At 38.3% G+C, this 20,081-nt stretch overlaps 1 protein-coding gene across 2 annotated transcripts; it reads left to right on the forward strand.

Annotated features, from left to right (window-relative positions):
* The first annotated feature begins 4,243 nt into the window (after positions 1-4,243).
* On the forward strand, positions 4,244-19,385 carry MMP1 (matrix metallopeptidase 1). 2 transcript variants are annotated; one of them, XM_029208174.1, is made up of 12 exons: positions 4,539-4,683; positions 5,131-5,375; positions 5,469-5,617; positions 5,860-5,985; positions 6,713-6,868; positions 7,003-7,120; positions 9,218-9,351; positions 10,842-11,004; positions 11,535-11,638; positions 16,899-17,055; positions 17,743-17,845; positions 19,338-19,385. In XM_029208174.1, exons 1-12 carry the CDS (start codon positions 4,576-4,578, stop codon positions 19,383-19,385), a joined length of 1,611 nt encoding a protein of 536 aa, XP_029064007.1. In that variant the 5' UTR covers positions 4,539-4,575. The 2 variants fall into 2 exon arrangements, with proteins under 2 accessions (XP_029064008.1, XP_029064007.1); XM_029208175.1 differs by lacking the exons at positions 16,899-17,055; positions 17,743-17,845; positions 19,338-19,385 and adding an exon at positions 11,818-12,409 and having other exon boundaries at positions 4,244-4,683.
* Positions 19,386-20,081: the final 696 nt, after the last annotated feature.

Below are 20,081 nucleotides of genomic sequence, written 5' to 3' on the forward strand. Positions count from 1 at the left end.
AAGTAAAAATAATAGTATCTGCCCTATTACACAGGATTATTGTGAAGATAAAATAGTCATGTATGTTAAAGTCATTGAGGGCTCACTAAATGTTAAATGCTATTTCTCTTGCTCAGCACTTATAAGTGTTGACTGACTCAGAAAACCAGCTGTCATCACAATAAATTATAATTGGGGCATGAGTAGTTGAGAATTAAAAAGAAATGGATAAAAAGCTAGTGAGCTTAGTGAACATTTTACTTTTTCAAAAGAAAAATAATAATAGAAAAAAGTTCTGAAGCCAGCAAAGGTGTATACATCAGAGACTCCCAAACAAGCAAGCAAGTCATGGTCTGGGCATTGTCTCATCATCAAAATCTCATAGAGGTGTCCTGAGCTTCCTCACACATCTCAAATCCATATTACAGACTTCAGTGCTGGGAGAGAATGGTTCCAACATGTCTGGGCTGAGCCATGGTACAAGCAGCACTTATCCCCTGCAGGACACTTGATTTGAACTTCCTTAGAGGAGTGCTACAGCTGCAAAAGTCTGTAGGCTACTCTCAAGTATGTGTTCCTGATGAGCATTTTCCAGACTGTTTAATAAAATATATAGATGGAGAAGTATTATTGGCAAACAAATTAAAATGCTCAAAATAATCGGTGAATAAATGGCTATAGCATGACATACAAATAGCCAAAACTAAATGTGCAGTGCTTTATTCAAAATCTCCACTGAATGGATATGTCCAGATTTTGCCTATGATATTTTAAATAATTTTAATCTTAGGAGAATGAAATAAATAAAAATCTAACCATGGGTATGAGACTTTTTGCAGACAATTGAGCCTTCCAAGAAATGCCCTTTTATTTGTGTCATTTAGTATCTATTTATTCATTCATTCATTCATTTATTCGTTCATTCATTTTTTTATTCATTCATTCAACAATCATTTGTAAATACCTACTATGCTGAGGAAGTAACTATAGGCTACAATTTTATTAACTTTGGTAAAGAAGTAAATGTTATTGAGTGGTAGCTTTAAGAGGGAGATACTTTCAGCTCTGAGGGGCAGGGTGGTGGCACAGAGACATTATTGTAGACATGACATGACATTAGACAGCCTAGCATCTCACAACATTATCTCTGTTAGGGAGGCAAAGTTTCTATATCCAGAGTGTGTGTGTCATGTCTCCTGACAAGAGCACCATGAAGACTGCTAGGAGGTGGACTGGAGTTTCACAGACACATGTCAGTAAATGACTTAGTGCTGCTGTGTCCATCATTTTTACCTGGAGGGTAACCACGAGGACTGAAGTAACCAAAGGCGCAAAGTGTCTGTTAAGCATCTGGCACACAGTGGTTATCCAAAAAGCCACCATGTGGCCATATGTAGGGAAAATATATTGGGTTGGATAGATCTTTCCCTCATGTTACTCCCCAAACAAAGCAGCATTAAATATTTAAAGCTTCTGGCTAAAAGCCATTTCAAGACTTGTAGCACCAAAAAAAAAAAGAAAAAACGTAAAAAGAAAAGAGAGAAAAAATATCTGACAATCAAATTGAATTATAAAATTAAAAACTGAATCACTTTGCTATACACCTGAAACTAACACAACACTGTTAATCAACTATATTCCAACATAAAATAAAAAGTTAAAAAGGGTTGAATTTCCAAGCATAAAAAATATGAAGCAAAATTGAAATTCCAAGATTGAATTTAATATGGAAAAATACAAACACATTTGAGTCTTTCCACAAAGCAGCCAGCATGGAAATAATTTGCCTGTTTGGAAATAGGAGTCAGTTGACACTCCATACTTCTGAGAGCCCTCTTAAGCCTGTCATTCTCCCAGAGGGAAAAGGGTAGCAGGATAATTTCCACAAAAGTACATCCAAAAGGGGATTATGGGGAAAGAAGAAGCTTCCAGAGAAAAAAAAACATTCAGATGTGAAGAGCAATACAATTTTAACACATTTTGAGTTTCTCGGAAACTATACTCAGTGCAAGCATTACTAGGATTTTGGTAGGATTGAATCACCGGCTTTTTGTTCTAGATTTTTGTGTTTTCTTTTTCACTCTCAAATAGATCACTCACAAGCACGAGCCTGGGAGTTAACGTGTTCTGGTATAAATACCTAGCTGGAAATTTCAAGATTTAGGACCATGTGAATCTTTGAGGCTTTAAACAAAACTTAACTTAAAATTCTTTGTTATTTTAGGAAGAAATTTAACAAAAAGCTATTTTAGGTATCCAGTTTCCAATCCATGTCAGCATATCTGAAGTTGTAACAAAAGACTTAGAGCATTTATCCTTAGAAATTGGGGACTTTGCTAAAGAAAGGGGGATGGGGGCAAACTGGGAGTGATATAGATGGGTCTCGCAGCCCATTTCCCCTTTCATTAGAACACTTCTCCTATCATCTGGTTTACAAATTGGTCTTCCAAAAGAGATTTTGTTTAAAGGATACAGTAGTTTACAAGGTTTGAAAACTTCTAGACCATAAGATATAGACTCTTGCCAGACTGAACAGTTTATGAGACTCTTCCAGGGTGATGCTTATGTAATTTCTGGCCCCATCCCAGATGGTCACAATGTTGTTCTCTTGCGTTAACCTAGTGACCCTTGTTCTCCAGACCCCAGTGGAGTTGGGGGCAACTTCACATTGACCAGATTCCCTAACAAAGTGTGTCAACCACCCTTTGACTGAATACACAATCTGTGTTCAACCTCTAATGTAAAGAGCTCCTTTCAGTATATACCTTGCCTGTGCTGGAGTGTCTTTAATTGCCAGTGTTCTTTGGTCCCCACCCTCCATCTAATGCCTGTGAGAAGGAGAAGGTTTCATCTTCATGAGAGCTTCTTCCAATTCCTCTCACCTCCATGAACTCACATGTTACTCCACTCAGATGAGGAACTTGTGGTTAAAGATTAAGGAGGAAATAAGCTCTTTCACATCAATGCAACAACTACTGAAGCAAGATTTATTGATAAGATGCATTTCTTAGTGTGGCGAGGAAAACAGAACTTGGTAACGTGAGAAAAGTCCTGAGAAATCAGACCTGGCATGATGGAGAAGGTGGACAACACCATCAGGTGCTAATGTGGAAGAACACAGGCAAGTGTTTCTCAACTTTATGTCACATTTCAACTCTTTCTTTGAAGGAGGGTGGGGCGTGGGTAAAGGAAGCTACAAATTTAGACCAGCTTGCCTTACCAAGAGTGGAACAGATACCACTGGTGGCCCCAAGACACTTTAATGTGGATCCTGAAGAATGAATATACATTTTTCATTACATAGCCATGTATTTATTTTAATATGCAGACAAAAATAATGACCCACTAAGCTATGATTTTATGGATATGATAGCTTATAATGAGGCAAAACTTTTAGAGTAAATTTAAAGAAAAGCACAAAAATGATATTAGAGGTGGCACTAAGATTTGGCAAAAATCATGACAGAGGTAGAAGGATTAATGAAAGTCAGAAAACTAGGGCTAGACCAGGTCCAGAGTCTCTCATATCCCAGTACTTTCCGGTAAAACTGATCTGTGCAACTTCATACAGACTTCTTTTAAAGCCATCTTAAGGTGTCCCATAAGATGTTTCTTTATTAATTAGCCCCATTCCATCATAATTGGTGCACAGAAGGTGCTAAATAAGATCTTTGAAATAGATGAATGCATAAATACATGAATGAATGTACATGAAAGAATAAACAATTGCTGCCTAGCCCCAGGGAGCAGAGATGTGCTCACATTGAGGGGAAGGAGGATGATTAAAAATAACACCTCAGACTCATACTTGGTCTTTTGCTAGCCCCTGGCTCACCTGTTACATTCTGACAGGTTTCAGAAAAGGATCCTATTTGTCCCATGATGCCGCTGGGCAGTGCCTCCACAGGGTGGGGAGTTACCTCATACCCCACCTGTGGACGGGGACCTTCTAAGCCAAGGTTCTCAAATCTTGGGCCTGAATGAAAATTAAGGGAAACTATGGTATTAAGAAAATAGTGTACAAGGCAGCTTAGCAAAGGTAGAAGGGAACCCCACTGAACCTGGGAGAGCCACCCCCAAATGAATGCCTGTCAGTACAGGAGGTGAACAGCCATAGGGCATGCATGTCAGCAATTCTGTCCTCTGCTTGGGGAGAAAGGTGTGTGTATAACCCGGAGCACTTTATGACCAGCAGGATCAAGTACCAAAGTCTATTTTTTAAAAAGTCTGTGGAGTACTCTGTGATCTGCAGATATAATAACGTCTTTCTCAAACAGGATAGAAATGAATTGAAGAAAACAGCTGTTTACATGTTGGATGTGTCTCCTTTGCCCATGTTCTGTTTAACGTTAATCATGAGCTTGCAACACCGAACAATCCCAAATAATCTGCTTGGAGTCACCATTTGTGATGATTTCTCAGGTTATTCACTGCTAATAAAGAGGATGTTATGAAACGTGAGTCAGACAGCCTCTGGCTTTCTGGAAGTGCCAGAACCCTATATATATAGAGGCAGCTTCCTAGTTGAGACATTGGAGCAGCAGAGAGGTGAGAGCCGTCAGATTCCTTAAGCTGAGAAGGAAGACAGAGGCCAGCATGCCCAGACTGCCTTTGCTGCTGCTGCTGCTTCTCTGGGGCGTGGGGTCTCACAGCTTCCCAGCAGCGACTTCAGAAACACAAGAGCAAGATGTGGAGACAGTGCAGGTAAATGCTGAATTTCACATGCCCAAAATGCAAAAGCCTTTATTTACATTTTCCCACAGTATAACAGAGTAACAGCAGTATAATAGAATTTATTTAAGGATGGATTCCCTACAAAGATAAATTTTTGTCAGAAAGGGCACTATCCCCAAAAATGTATCTATCCATGCATAGGCTCTCCTTTTCCAGTTAGAAATGATAGGGAACTAAAGGAACAATATGCAAATTTGTCTCTACAAATTATAATTCTGACTTCATAATAACTAATGGTAGGGAAATTTCTACTCCAAAATTACAGTTTCCACCAATAATAAGAATAATAAGGACCATGCAATCTAAACACAATTTTAAAAGTAGTTATGTGTTTCAGCTATAACTTTATACTGTCAATATTTAGAAAAATTAGAAAGATTTCCCATCCAGTGTTTCAATAATTTTATCTTTCATCAGAAATACCTGGAAAACTACTACAACCTGAAGAGTGATGCGAAGCAAGTTGAAAGACAGAGAAACAGTGACCCAGTAGTTGAAAAACTAAAGCAAATGCAAAAGTTCTTTGGGCTGAAGGTGACGGGGAAACCAGATGCTGAAACCCTGAATGTGATGAAGCAGCCCAGATGTGGTGTGCCTGACATGGCTCAGTTTGTTCTCACTCAGGGGAACCCGCAGTGGGAAGACACACACCTGACCTACAGGTAATTAGACTGAGCACCAGAGTGGGAATGCTATTTCCCATCAGAGCCATCAGAAATGAAATCCAATGTGTCTGTATTTTATTTCATTTGAAGGATTGAAAACTACACACCAGATCTGTCAAGAGCAGCTGTGGACCATGCCATTGAGAAAGCCTTTCAACTCTGGAGCAGTATCTCACCCTTGACCTTCACCAAGGTCTCTGAGGGTCAAGCAGACATAATGATATCCTTCGTCAGGGGAGGTAAGCTCTTCTTGTAGCATGAAAGTATTCTCACCTTAACTTCCCCCTGCCTTTGAATCTCTTCAGCTTTGCAACTAGATCTCCTTGTTTGAGAAAAGCGTTTATTTTACGGACTTAAGAATGAAAACTATATTGCATTTGCTGCAAATCTGTTGGCCTCTTAGCAAAGCTAATGCTTACTCTCCTGGGTTAGCCTAAATAAGAACCAAGAGGAACTTTTGTTGAATTTTGTTTGTTTGCAGATCATCATGACAATTCTCCCTTTGAGGGACCGGGTGGAAACCTCGCTCATGCTTTTCAACCAGGCCCACGTATCGGAGGGGATGTCCATTTTGATGAAGATGAAAGGTGGACCAACAATTTCAGAGGTAAGTCAGCTCATCTTGCCTCTCTCAACCCTTCTCCCCCCACCCACCTTCTTGGTTCATTGTAATATTGGTTGACTTAACTGAAAGAATGCATTAAAAAAGTATGCATTTTTCTGCTACCACTTAGAAAATTAATGGTGCATTTAGAAAATGTAAGAGAAGAATTATTTCTGTTAGTAAGAACATCTTATTGGCTACAAATAGGCTACTCTGAAATTTCTAGTAAGTAAATGTTGAAAATCTTAATGTTTTCCTTGTGGGCATCTACATAGAATCTTTTTTATTGGAAGAAGACACCAAAGTGTAATAATGTTAGTAAGATATGTGGAAATCAAGAGAAGAGAGGCTGTATATATCTTCCAAAATTTCCAGCATTAAGCATGTATCAATCTGTAAATAGGAAAAAATTGTGTTAATAGAAGACTATTTCTTCTCTGTGAAATAATATGTGCCATCTAGCCGCTGACAAGACTGACTAATCTGTGCTAGACTCTTGGTTGGCTGAATTTGCTTTTTAATTGTAATCATAGAGTTTAGGCTTTAACTGGTCTCTTCACTATTAATAAATGCATTCTTCTTACCTTCAGAAACTTATTTTACACATTTCAAAAAGCTATTGAGAAAATAAGAACATTAATCCTTTAGAGTTATAGATTACTTCTTAATTAAATGTCTCAAAACTGAAAATATTTCAAATAATTGCAAATGGGTTTATTATCCATTTTAGATTATAACTTGTATCGTGTGGCAGCTCATGAATTGGGCCATTCCCTTGGACTTGCTCATTCTACTGACATTGGGGCTTTGATGTACCCCAACTACATCTTCAGTGGTGATGTTCAGCTATCTCAGGATGACATCAGTGGGATCCAGGCCATCTATGGTGAGTATAAAGAAAAACATTATAGACAAGGGGTCATTAGAACAGCCATTGGCTTTATCCTTTAAGAAGCTTTCATTGGTTATGTAGTTTTCCAAAGCCAGGTGGAACTAACTCCAGATCTCTTGTTCCTTTAGGACCTTCCCAAAATCCCACTCAGCCAACTGGCCCGCAAACCCCACAAGTGTGTGATAGTAAGCTAACTTTTGATGCTATAACTACAGTCCGGGGAGAAGTGATGTTCTTTAAAGACAGGTAAGACATCAATTCTTCTTTGTGTTATGTATGTGTAATAACAGGACTCACTGCTATGGGTACATATAGGCCACTACTATGCTTCACACATTGTTTATCTTACATTTGTTTACATACATTATTATAATTATAGTTGAGTGTAAACAATTGCTTGCTCTTGCACAACATAATGAACTTATAACAACCTTTTCCCCAACATGTATTCTGTCATTTGATTCTCACAAAAATGACCATTGAAGTAGAAAATCGGTAAATATAATTCCATTTTACAGATCAGTAAAGTAAAGCAGAGAGAAGGAAAGAGATCCTTCAGGGCACAGAGTTCCTTGGCAACAAAGCGGTAATTGGTCTTCTGACCTCTACTCCAGGCCTCTTCTCATTTTTGTCACTCTTTAGAATGATAAGTGTGTCAGTATTTTATTAGGAGAAATCAGCCCTTTTCATAGCACCATCATGCTGAGAGGGATTGTGTAGACCCCTTTTAAGTATCATCCTGGAAAAGACAGCCCTTCCAAAGCCTGTGGTCATAATAGGACTCTGTCCCCACCCCTTTACCCTGGGAGGGGGCAAAGAAAGATAGGAGCCAATGCAGGGAGAATCCCCAGGAATCCATGAGGACCCTGTCTGTTGGGGGTCAGGGGATAATGGGCAGTCACAATGTGCTTCCCTCCTCAGAGGAGGGTCCTAGAACTCCCTCAGCAGCATGTGGCCTCAGGAAGGCTAAGGTCCCCTCACACACAAGGAATAGGCCTGCTCTGCAAACAGTTCTGATTCCTAAAGGACAAGGCAAGATAATAATACAGTCATTTTCTGAATAATACAGTCTGCCGCACATAGAAAGTAGGGATGCTCTAAAAGGCTCGCTTCTCCTCACCTCTCTTCTTGGAGTGTCACTGGAACTGTTTTACCACTTTGTGATCATATCTACCCCAGAAGGCAGTGTATTGGCTCCTAATGCTTCCCATCCTGTGCTTTACTATTTCTAAGTATAAAAGATAAGGATGGATATAAACCATACAGGGTGTGGCTCAATGCTGGGGAGTGCTAGGAAAGACTTGGTTTTAAAGGAAATCTCTCAATATAGCAGGATGTGCTTATCAAAGCAAGTATTTGAAGGATGACTCCAAAGAACAGGAAAAAGCCTAGGATTTGCAAGAACTGAAAGGACACTGAGATCATTTAAATGTCACCAGGTCATGAAGCCACAGAAGGTTAAGTCTAGAAACAGTAATAGTAACTGACTTGCCCAGGGTCTCACAGCCAGGCAGAGGCAGGACTGGATCGAGAAGTCAGATTTGACTTCCAAGGCCAGAGTCTTCCCTGTGGCCTGGAATTGGGAAAACTCTTCTGTCGGCCCATGTGACAGTCTATGCTTTGCCGTTACCCCAGTCAACTTTGTAAACCACCAACCAAAAGAGGACAAAGGGAGTGGCTGCTAGATCTGAGTTTAAAGTTAACCTTTGCCACTTAACAGTTGCATGGCCTTGGACACCTCCCTTCACCTCCCTGACCTCAACTGCTAATCTGTGAGATGAAAGCAATGTTCTCTTGTAGGATACTTGTGAGGTAGGGCATGATGTAGGTAAAGTGTGCACTAAATGTAGGATGTTAGTGCTGTGTCCTAGGCCCTGGTGTGCTTGCCAAAGATGATGGTTACATTTTGAGAATTTTGCAAGCTGGTTGTTAAACAGCATTATTAAAAGTTAAATTATTAACTTTAAAGTTAAATTATACAACTTACAATTGTATTTAAACCAAAGGTAATAAAAGTAATCAGAATTCATCCCTTTGTAATTGTTTTGCTGCATTTTACTATTTATTTATGTTCCTGAGGCAGTTTATGCCTAATGTATCCGTATAGTGGAAACACTATACAGTGGTGCACCACCGCAAATCTCTTGATTTGCAGTGGTTGTAATATTTCCACCATGAAAATAAGCAAATGCTACAAACCAGGACTCCTCCCCAGCCCCATCGTGGAGAGCCAGATGTTAAACATTTATGAGCACACTGCTAGTGCCAGCAATAGAAGGACCTGAATGACAGCCAGAGCTTGCTATGGATTAGATAAAAACGTTTTTCCTTCTTTCAAATCAGGTTCTACATGCGCACAAATCCCTTCTACCCAGAAGCTGAGCTCAATTTCATTTCTCTTTTCTGGCCCCATCTGCCAAATGGACTTCAGGCTGCTTATGAGGTTGCCGATAGAGATGAAGTTCGGTTTTTCAAAGGTAATGTTTCCAATTATCTTTCAGTTTTTATGCATTAAAGTTTCTTCTGCTTTTGGGCTGATATATGAGACTACTAGCTACTTTATTTCCATAGACTTAGGAAAATCTAGCAAATCAATGGGAGTCTATCACTTTAGTTAAGAATTGCATGGTGCATGTCTGAATAAATTTAAGTGAATAGCATATGACTGGAGATATATATTTTATGGCCTGTTCGTGAATGTGGACTTATGTAGGTGTTTTCTGTGCAAACTATTTATGTATTTTAAACCCTCTCCACATTCTTGGGGTGCTCAGCAGTAAAACTGGGAAGATGGAGCAGAAACATTTGAGTTGGATGGTTTCCTAGAGCCTATTTTATACTAATAACTCTCCTGAGAGAGGAGGCCCCACAGGGCAGCCAGATGGGGGTGCTGCATCCTTGATGTCAGAGTATGGTCTTCAGACCAGCAGCACTGACACTGTCCTGGGGTCTGTTAGAAATTCAGAATCTCACTTAACCATAATACTGACAAAGTTCGTCCATATTGTCAGATCCTATTCCAGACCTTCTCGAAGTTTAACAAGATTGCCAGGCAATTTGTACGTACATTAAAGTGTGAGAAGTCCTGAACTACCATGAATAGAATGGGGTAAACTTCTTTGATTCTACCAGAATGAAACATGCTCCAGTGATCAGCTCCTGACTTTGAAGACACTATGCCAAACATCAGTATTTCTCCAAATGTATGTTTGGCATAGTGCAGACAAACATTAAGACACCTGACCCAGTCACACACTCAAGGCAAAGAACTCAATACAGTTCAGATGGACAAAAAACTTTGAAACGGGCTTTCTAGCCCTTATATAATGAAATTAAATGAGATTTTATATACACAAAGTTTCAGACTGGTTTTTCCTGAGAGATAAATAAGGATACTTGAGCGAAAAGTACAAGCCTGGCTACAAGACGTAAGACCAGTTTTATATGACATGGAATTTACTAAGTCTAAATATGCAGAATCTGGACACAGCCTAAATTCAAGTATTTGGAACTGTAGTCAGGTGCAATGATTTCTACCCTGGATTGCTAGTCATTACAGATTGTGAGTCATTACAACACTCTGGCCTTTAGGATACCCTTGGTGTGAACTTCCACAACCCATGGGCAACCTGGAGAAGTGAGGTTTCTATCACTGAGGTGGCACGATGAACTCTGTAGTCATTTGAACATCTGGCTTTGGAATGAAGCCCCCAACTCCACAAACCAGTCATTCTCAAAGCTTGCTACAGGTTAGACTTGTCTAGGAAATTAAAGAAAAATACTGATTTACTTGGTATGGTGTAGGATACCAACATCGGCATTTAAAAAAAAATAAACCTCCCTAGATGATTCTAATGTGCAGTCAGGATACTCTTCTAGCACACGAGACTAAGCATTTAGCTGGAAATCCACTTACTGTCTACTGGTGCCCTGGGCAAGTGTTTTCATTCTGTTTCTTGATTTGCAGGTAATAAGTACTGGGCTGTCAAGGGGCAAGATGTGTTATACGGATACCCCAAGGACATCTACAGATCCTTTGGTTTCCCGAGGACTGTGAAGAACATCGACGCTGCTGTTTCTGATGAAGATACTGGGAAAACGTACTTCTTTGTTGCTAACAAATGCTGGAGGTAAAGACTGGTTACAGAAAATGGTAGGGTATCTATTCTTTCTACATAGAGAGAAGTTACTAAATTGAAACATATAAAAATGAGTCTCATAGTGCCTTGGCTAAGCTGCCTTTTCTGGGAATGGCTATAGCTTGTCCAGCTTCCAAGTTGGTTGACCAATAATCATCACGCAATTCCTGTCCCAGAGATCCAGGGAGAATGTGGACCTGAATTTGAAAAAGAAGATGTGAAAAGGAGGGCATTCATCTTCATAGAGCTGCTGTAGCCAACAGGAACTTATCTTTCACTGCATTTGACATTAATAGCACCTACTGGAGAAGTAGAATTAGATGTTGGAGTTCAGAGGGAACTTATAAATCTTCTAGACCACCCAACATCCTACCTCACATCGTTCCACCTCCTATTTTTACACATGACCTATGGAATTAAAAGGTCTTATTACATTCTTGCTGGTGGATTCCCTGTAATGGTTTTGTGAAGGCTACACATGTAACAAATAGTTCTGACACTTCTAATTATTTTTTTACCAGGTATGATGAATATAAACAATCCATGGATGCAGGTTATCCCAAAATGATAGCAGAAGATTTTCCTGGAATTGGCAACAAAGTTGATGCTGTTTTCCAGAAAGACGGTAAGTGAATATATACATATTTCCTCTATTTTGTTGCCACGGAATAGCATCAGTATTGTTATTTGGAACAGAAAATACCAAAAATATTTATTCTCACAAATGACTTGGATTTTTGAAGAATTAAAGTTAAACCTAGAAATCATTTGTATAAGGTAATGTCTCTTTTGTTTTATTTCTAGGATTTTTCTATTTCTTCCATGGAACAAGGCAATACAAATTTGATAGCAAAACTAAGAGAATTTTGACTCTCCAAAAAGCTAATAGCTGGTTCAACTGCAGAAAAAATTGACCACCTGTTAAAAAGTTAAACAGAAAAATATATTTCATGAGTCCAAGGAAGGTGCTTTCCTGAAGAGATATATATTTAAATAAAATACAGAGTTACGAAGTATAATCTTATTTATACCCCATTCTGCATAATTTTTATGACTTAGAATGTAATGTTTTATGTACTGCTATAATTTAGCTCCACAAATGAGGTCAAATTCATGGCTCCACAGTTCAATTCTCTGCAGATGTGGAAGGAAGGGATAGGCAGTCACATTTGGATAGCCCTGGCCAGTGGATTGTGCCCAGAAGTGACCAATATCACTTCCAGATGGAATCATTGGATTGCTGGTGCAAACTTCTCCAGCGTTATGATGATTGTAAAAGCACATCTTGAGAGAATTTCCACAAGGTTGAAGAAGCCTGAATTCCTGGGCCAACACTCTGAACAGTTACCCTGAACCTCAGTAGATTTTGCTTAAGAAATAAACTTTCATTGTGTTAAGCCACTAAGATTTTAGATTTTGTTAAAGCTGTGTAACCCAGTTTTTCCAGACAAACATTATCTAGTTTATCATGCCTAATTTCGGAGGATGTTAATGGAGGTAGGAGTCCTGTAGGTAGCTTCCAAGCCCTATGAGTTTTCTGAGTAGCTCAGAGAGTGCTCAGAGTGTTTGCAGACTTTCCAAATACACAGAGAGTCTTGAGAATATTTTGAGTTATTCATGATTCTGAGGCAGGCAGTTCTCAACTCAAGAATTTGGACAGCAGTGTAACCTTCCCTTTGGACAAATCTCTCTCTCCATTAAACATTTTTATATTAAAGTATAACATAAATGCAGAAAAGCACACATATCATAAATGTTCATGTCAATGAGTTATCACAAAGTTAACAACCCCACGTAATTCTCACCCAGCTCAGTAAACAAAACATTACCAGTGTCAGGGAGGGGGAAATATCTCCCTTACCCATCTTGAGCGCTTGTGGCTGAACTAATAATAAAGTTGACACAAGACAGATTAACAGAAGAAAAAGAAAGTTAATTTAATTCATGCACATGGAGGTATCATAGAAATGAGACCTAAGGATTGGCTAAAGCAGGCAGCTTTTATACTTTTTAGATAAAGAAACAATAAATTTGTGAGGAATTGAGAAGACGAAGAAATTTAATTGGTGAAGAATCTAAAGAGAGTTTGGGCTTGGGGTAGTAAACTAAAACAGTAACAAGGTTTGTATATTCAGTCCTGCATCCCTACCTCTGGAGATAAGGATGTCCTACTACCACCAGATGCAGGGATGCCACTGCTGTCAATCTGATCCCCCCATAAGTACTGATATGACAGCTGTTTATGATGAGGGCTCTCAAAAAAGTCTTCCTTTCAAATTACCAATTTATAGGATCCAACATCTGGCCATTGATGTGTAGGATCTTATATTCATTTCAAATACTGAGTCAAACCAATAAGCCTTTTTTGTGGCTTAACCAAAGATGCAAGAGACATCTCACAAGAGAGTATGTATCCCTCACATGATCCCATCACTGCTCAACTCTTTCTTAGCTTAGTTCTTCAGAATAAGAGTCTGAAACAGGAATTTTTTGGTGTTATCATTGTGGGAGGAGTGCTCTCAGGAGAAGAGGAGTGGGGGACATAGTTCAGAACAGGGAAAAAGCTAAAGAATGTGATCTCAGACAGAGCTTGCTTTGATCTTATGAACAAGGAGCTCTGGAGCAAAAACTGAATTACAGTGAGTCCTACCTTGAGGCAAAGGAACTACACTTTTGCACCTCTGTGTCAATCAGTTATCAGTTGAGGTCTGCTTTGGGGAGAGGAGCATTGCTCCCAGGCAAGATGATCCCATTTGGCAAAGTAACAGGGGACAACTGGAAGTTGTTGCAGTCAACACTTGCAGTATCCATGAGGATGCCGAGGGGGATCTGGGGACAGTACCAACAGCATTCTCTATATATTCTCTATCTCCCAGAGTAACCACTATGCTGACCTCTAATACCTTAGATTATATTCACCTATTTTTTAACTAAATTAGAACAACTGTGTATTATTTTGTATCTACCTTATTGTGTTGAACATTATTTATCCACTGGTAATGGGCTTTGTGTTGTTACCATTTGGGGGCTTTTATAAATAATGTTGCACATATGTAGGCATTTCTGTTGATTATATACTGAAGAGTGCAATTGCTGAGTCATAGAGATTATCAGACACTCTTCAGATTCTTCCTTGGCCTCATCTTTCTTTTATCCCTGACACAGCAGTGGTGACTGGCTTTGTACAGGTTCTAAACCAGCTTCTAAACTAGTAGCTATTCTCGTTGGGTCTGTGCAGTGTGTTTCTTGCTTCCTTCTCTAGGTTTTTCCATCTTTTCTGTTGATGTTCCATCCAGCTCTGTTATGGAACTCATTCAGAGCTCATGCACATACAATCTAGAAGTGAGAAGAGTAATAGTTTGTGGGACAAATATTTTACCAATGTGAGAGTAATGGATGAATAAATGCATTTCCCTTTCTTTCTTCAGAAGGGTGTTTCTAAGACACATTTCCAGTAGTCCCTCAGACAGTCCCATATCGTACAACACATTTCTCATATCTGTATCCAGTTGACAATTCATCTGTGTATTGTCTCTCCTGCTTTCCCTGCTTTACTCTCCATGTCTCTCAATCCAGCTCCCTGGATTACACTTAAATTTTGTCTCAGGCTCTGCTTTCTAGGAATGCTAGATTAAGATAACTTGTGCTGAAATGTGGTAGTGATAACGCTTGGTATGTAGTGGCATCACAGTTACTAAGACTTTCATCTGTGGTTGATTGTGAAAAGATGATGAATGGTGAGGTGTTGGGTTGTCAGGTGTCTGGGACACTTCAACAGTATGAGAGGGAGGGTAATTTTAAGAAATGTGGAGTGAGCTGGTTAACTGCCCCGGAAATTTGACAAAGAAAGTAATAGGCTTAGAGAAGCCAAATATCAACTCAAGACATACTGTGAAAGCTAACAGACTTTAATGGCAACATTTAAGAAAATCCTCATCTATTGTAGACTATGCCAAAAATCAATCCCAGATCTAACTGCAAAATTGGACACTTTCTAGCTGGAATAATGGGTAAACTAACCTGAAAATCTTGAACACCTAAATTTCTCTGAAAGCTCCACATGGGTAGAAGTATCAATAATATCTCCCTCTTGACAGAGGGGGACAACTTACCCTTGCGTAGAGAATCAACAAAGACCATATGTGACTCAGCATCTCACAAGATAATGCGCGTCCTCCTCCCAAATTGTCTCCCTCACCCCTCATCGTTCTCAGGCAAATGACTAAAGTCAGGTCTCAGTTTAGCTCAAATCCTAGCTATAGCAGGAAATCACTAACACACCAAACTTGTTGTGGAGTGATTTGAGAGGAGAGTTTGGAGATTTCCCTTACTTTCTATAAGCCCAGATGTGCTGAAAAGTATTTTTTATTAAATATAGTTGATGTACAATATTATGTTAGTTTCAAATGTACTATATAGTAATTTGCATACATTATGAAGTGATCACTATAATAAGTCTAGCCATCTGTCCCCATGTAAAGTTATTACAATACTATTGACCATATTTCTTATGCTGTATAATACATCCCTGTAGCTTATGTATTTTATATCTGAAAATTTGTACCTCTTAATCTTCTTCACCTATTTCACCCCTTCCCACCCCTCTCTCCTCTGATAACCACCTGTTTGTACTCTGTATCTATGAGTCTGTTTTCATTTTGTTATGCTTGTTTATTTCATTTTTTTTAGATTCCACATATAGTGAGATCAAATAGTATTTATCATTCTCTGTTTGACTTATTTCACTTAGCCATAATACCCTTTAGATGCATCCACATTGTGGCAAATGGTAATATTTCCCTTTTTTTATGACTGAGTAATATTTCATTACATTTATATACCAGATCTTCTTTATAAATACATCTATTAATGGACACTTAAGTTGCTTCCATTACTTTCCTATTGTACATAATGCTACAATAAACATTGGTGTGCATATACCTTTTTGAGTTTGTGTTTTTTCTTTCTTCAGGCAAATACCTAGAAGTGAAATTGCTGTTCTACTTCACTATCACATATGACAGTTCAATTTTTAATTTTTAAGGAAACTCCATGCTGTTTTCCATAGTGGTTACACAAATTTACACTCCTACCAACAGGGCATGAGGGTTGTCTTTTCTCCATATCCTTGTTATTTATTGTCTCCTGGATGACAGCCATTCTGACAGGTGTGAGTAGTATCTACATGAGGTTTTGATTTACTTGACCCTAATGATTAGTGCTATTGAACATATTTTCATGTGTCTGTGGGCCATCTGCATGTCTTCTCTAGAAAAATGTGTATTCAGGTCCTCTGACAATTTTTAAATTAGGTTGCTTGTTTGTTTGTTTGTTTGTTTGTTTATGTTGAGTTATATGACTTCTTTTTAGTTTTTGGATATTAATTCTTTATCGGATATATAATTTGCAAATATATTCTCCCATTCAGTAGGCTGTCTTTTCATTTTGTTAATAGTTTCTTCCCTGTGCAAAAGCTTTTTATTTTGTTGTAGTTCCATTTGTTTATTTTTGTTATTATTTTCCTTGCTGAGAAGACAGTCAAAAGAGTATTGCTAAGATCACTGTCAAAGAGCATATTATGTTTTCTTCTATAAGTTTAATGGTTTCAGGTTTTACATTAGAGAGTTTAATCCATTTTGTGTTTATTTTTGTATATGGTGTGAGAAAGTAGTCTAATTTGATTCTTGTGCATTTAGCTGTCCAGTTTTCCCAATACCATTTTTTGAAAAGACTGTTTCCTTCATTGTATATTCTTGCCTCCTTTGTTGTAGATTAATTGATTGAAATTAAAACCAAGACTTCCTGTTTTCCACAACAGTGTCCTAAATGCATTTCTAAAACTAAAAGGCTTCACTGAAATTTTCTTGGGCCTCTTTTTTTGATAGGCAATAAGTTCTGGGCTGTCAGAGGAATTGAGGGGCAAGCAGGTTATCTAAGAGGCATCCACACCTTGGGTTTTCCTCCAACCATAAGGGAAACTGAAGCTCTTTCTGGTAAGGAAAAGAAGAAAACATACTTCTTTGTAGAGGACAAATACTGGAGGTAAGAAGCAATAGGAATGACTTTGTATGGAGCCTAATTAGGAAAATTATTTTCTTTCTTTAAGGATATCCCCCACTCCCACAATCAAACTTCCTCTAACTTCAAACTTTCTGATTGTGAGGAAAACAACTTGTAATTATTCAACTTCCCAGATATAACAAAGGACTCTCATAACGGCTCATCCCTGGGTTATATGTCCAGACACCAAAAGACATCAGGAGAGACAAACTGAGGTCCAGACAATGAGCCACCATAGGAAACCCAGGTGTATCAGGCTATAGAGACAAGGTCTACAGGGCAAGTGTGATAAAGAACCAAAAGCTTATTTTAGCCAAATGATTTAATTCACTTTGCATCTTATTTGTATATAGTTCTCATGCATTCAAAGCAGAAAGGCACTTGGGCTCTGTGTGTCTAGGCTTAGAAGATTAACCTCAGACATATGTATGGAACCTCTGTAGAAGAGCATGATGTCCTTGTATCTGGAGAAAATATTGATTTATGTGCTAAGCTTTTAAGTTTAAGAAAGTCACATATTTGTATAGTTATAAAAATGTTTAACACTTCCTTATACCACTTGAGAATTTTATCCAGGATTTCACACTGGAACATTAACATGATATCATACTGTTGCATGTAATGGGAGCTCTACATAATGCTGAATTGTATTTTTTTTACTTGGTACAGATTTGATGAAAATAGCCAGTCCATGGAGCAAGGTTTCCCCAGAATAATAGCTGATGACTTTTCAGGAGTTGAGCTGAAGATTGACGCTGTGTACAGGCATTTGGTAAGGGGACACTCATTGCATTGCCAGTGGGGACACTTTGGGGCATTTTATGGTATCAAAATGAAGAGGAGACACAAACCAATTTTTAAATTGTTCAAGCTTATAACCTTTTTACTCTAAACTCTAGAAAATTTTCATTTTCCAATTTATGCTAATTGGGCTTAAATTTTTTTCTTGAATAATTTCCAAGTCTGTTTCATACTTGCACATAAAATCAAAAGATGCTTCTTCACATCATAGCCATTTCAGGTCACTATTTTGGTATAAAAATACAACCAAGTGAGAGCCAGGTTTACTAATGGCTGGTTGTCTTTCTCCCCTGTCTCCTCCTTGTTGTCCATTCTCTCCTATCCCAAGGAGAGATTAAAAGAGCCTTGTCTGGCTTTCTGTTGCAAGCTGCAATTGTCTACATTAAATAATCCATTTGTAAATAAATGTTAGTCCTGTTATATGCTGAAAAGAGACACAATTTGATTCCTGGTAATGAGCGGATGGGAAAGCAAAACAGGTACCTGCTTTTAAGGAATTCTGGAGGGAGCTGCCAGGGCTTGACATCATAATGTTCATAAGATTGCTGATCTTGTTACTAAGATAACTTGGCCTTAAAGTATGCAAAGCAGGAAATGGACCTCCAGTGCATTTTATTGTCAGCCTGATTTTCTTGGGTCCAATTGCATCTCAAGCTGTGATTAAGTACCTCGTGGGGGGAAAGGGGATTGGGAAGAAAGAGGGGAATAAACGAAGGTTTTAAAATAATCCTGGAATTTTATCTATTTGAAGGTAGTATAATCTAATGTTTTTAGATCACTGGCTTTGGAGTCAAAAGAGTTGGAGTTCTCCCTCCATCTTTTATTAGAGATGTTACCTTTGGAAAATTGCAAAATATTTTTTATATTTAGTTTTGTCTTCATTCATAATACTTCATACTTTTTTTGTACGGGTAGATGAATAAAACATGTAAAGCACTTAGCACAGTGCTTGGCACAGGACCACTTAATAAATATCACTCATTATTAGCTCACTCTTATTTTGAGTTATGCATGTTGGAAAATTAATTTATTTGAAGAATGCCCCATTATTTTCCTCTTTTAAATTCATAGGACTTTTCTATTTGTTCAGTGGGTCATCACAGTTTGAGTCTGACCCTAATGCCAGGATGGTGACACGTGTATTGGAGAGTAACAGCTTGTTATATTGTTAGGTGAGATATGGGAAAGACAGATTCATTTTAAGTGAACCTAATAATTATGCACATCATTTATTACGACTCAAAATGTTTAATTCTTCCTACATGTGCCATTGCCAGAGAAGATGAGCCTTGCAGACATCATGGTCATACAGCACTTATCTGGACTGCTCCACTTGCTGTCAGATTACATTGAATAGAAGTGAAAAATACTCATGTGCAATAAGCAAGATAATCTACATCCATGAGTGCTTTATTTACTGTTTAATAAAAATTTTGATTTTGGACCTGTTCCTTACTTTCTAGAATAACTCATATTCAATACAACGACCACACTGTGGACTGAGCATTTAACAGATGTTCTGCTGGTAAGTGTAGTAGGAACACATATTCCCTGGATGGGGCATATGCTGTCATGTAGTTTCTCCCATCCTCTCCTCCAAGACGACCTTTATTTTCACCTCCCAGATAGTGTAAGTGTTCCTTACACACCTAAGGAAGAAAGAGCTTAATCAGTAGTTGTCCTGTAAGACTGGTTCTGGACAAAATTGGGAAATAGAATTCTAGAATGTTGATGCTTAGGAACCTAGAAAATCATCTAGTCTGTGTCATCATTTACAGGTGAGGAAAAAAACTAGTTTGGAACCCCGCCCCCTCTCTTTTTTCATTTATTACTATTTGCAGTTTTATTCCCAGATGGAGAGTCTTCATAGTCTTCTAGTACTTTAACTTTTTAAATTAATCTTTATTAGAGTATAGTTGCTTTACAATGTTGTGTTAGTTTCTACTGTACAGCAAAGTGAATCAGCTATACGTATACATATAGCCCCTCTTTTTTTGGATTTCCTTCCCATATAGGTTACCACGGAGCATTGAGTACAGTTCCCTGAGCTATACAATAAGTTCTCATTAGTTATCTATTTTATACATAGTATCAATAGTGTATGTGAGACCCAATCTCCCAATTCTTCCCAACCCCCCCTTTTGTGTCCACACATTTATTCTCTATGTCTATGTCTCTATTTCTCCTTTGCAAATAAGATCATCTAC

The sequence above is a fragment of the Monodon monoceros genome, unplaced genomic scaffold, assembly GCF_005190385.1.
Source record: "Monodon monoceros isolate NGI ecotype Baffin Bay Population unplaced genomic scaffold, NGI_Narwhal_1 Super_Scaffold_7, whole genome shotgun sequence".
Classification (NCBI taxonomy): domain Eukaryota; kingdom Metazoa; phylum Chordata; class Mammalia; order Artiodactyla; family Monodontidae; genus Monodon; species Monodon monoceros.

Coding starts and splice junctions, on each gene's coding strand:
- MMP1 (XM_029208174.1), top strand. CDS start 4,576: ATGCCCAGACTGCCTTTGCTGCTGCTGCTGCTTCTCTGGGGCGTGGGG. Junction 5,618..5,859: donor GATATCCTTCGTCAGGGGAG/GTAAGCTCTTCT, acceptor GTTTGTTTGCAG/ATCATCATGACAATTCTCCC. Junction 11,005..11,534: donor GTTGCTAACAAATGCTGGAG/GTAAAGACTGGT, acceptor TTTTTTTACCAG/GTATGATGAATATAAACAAT.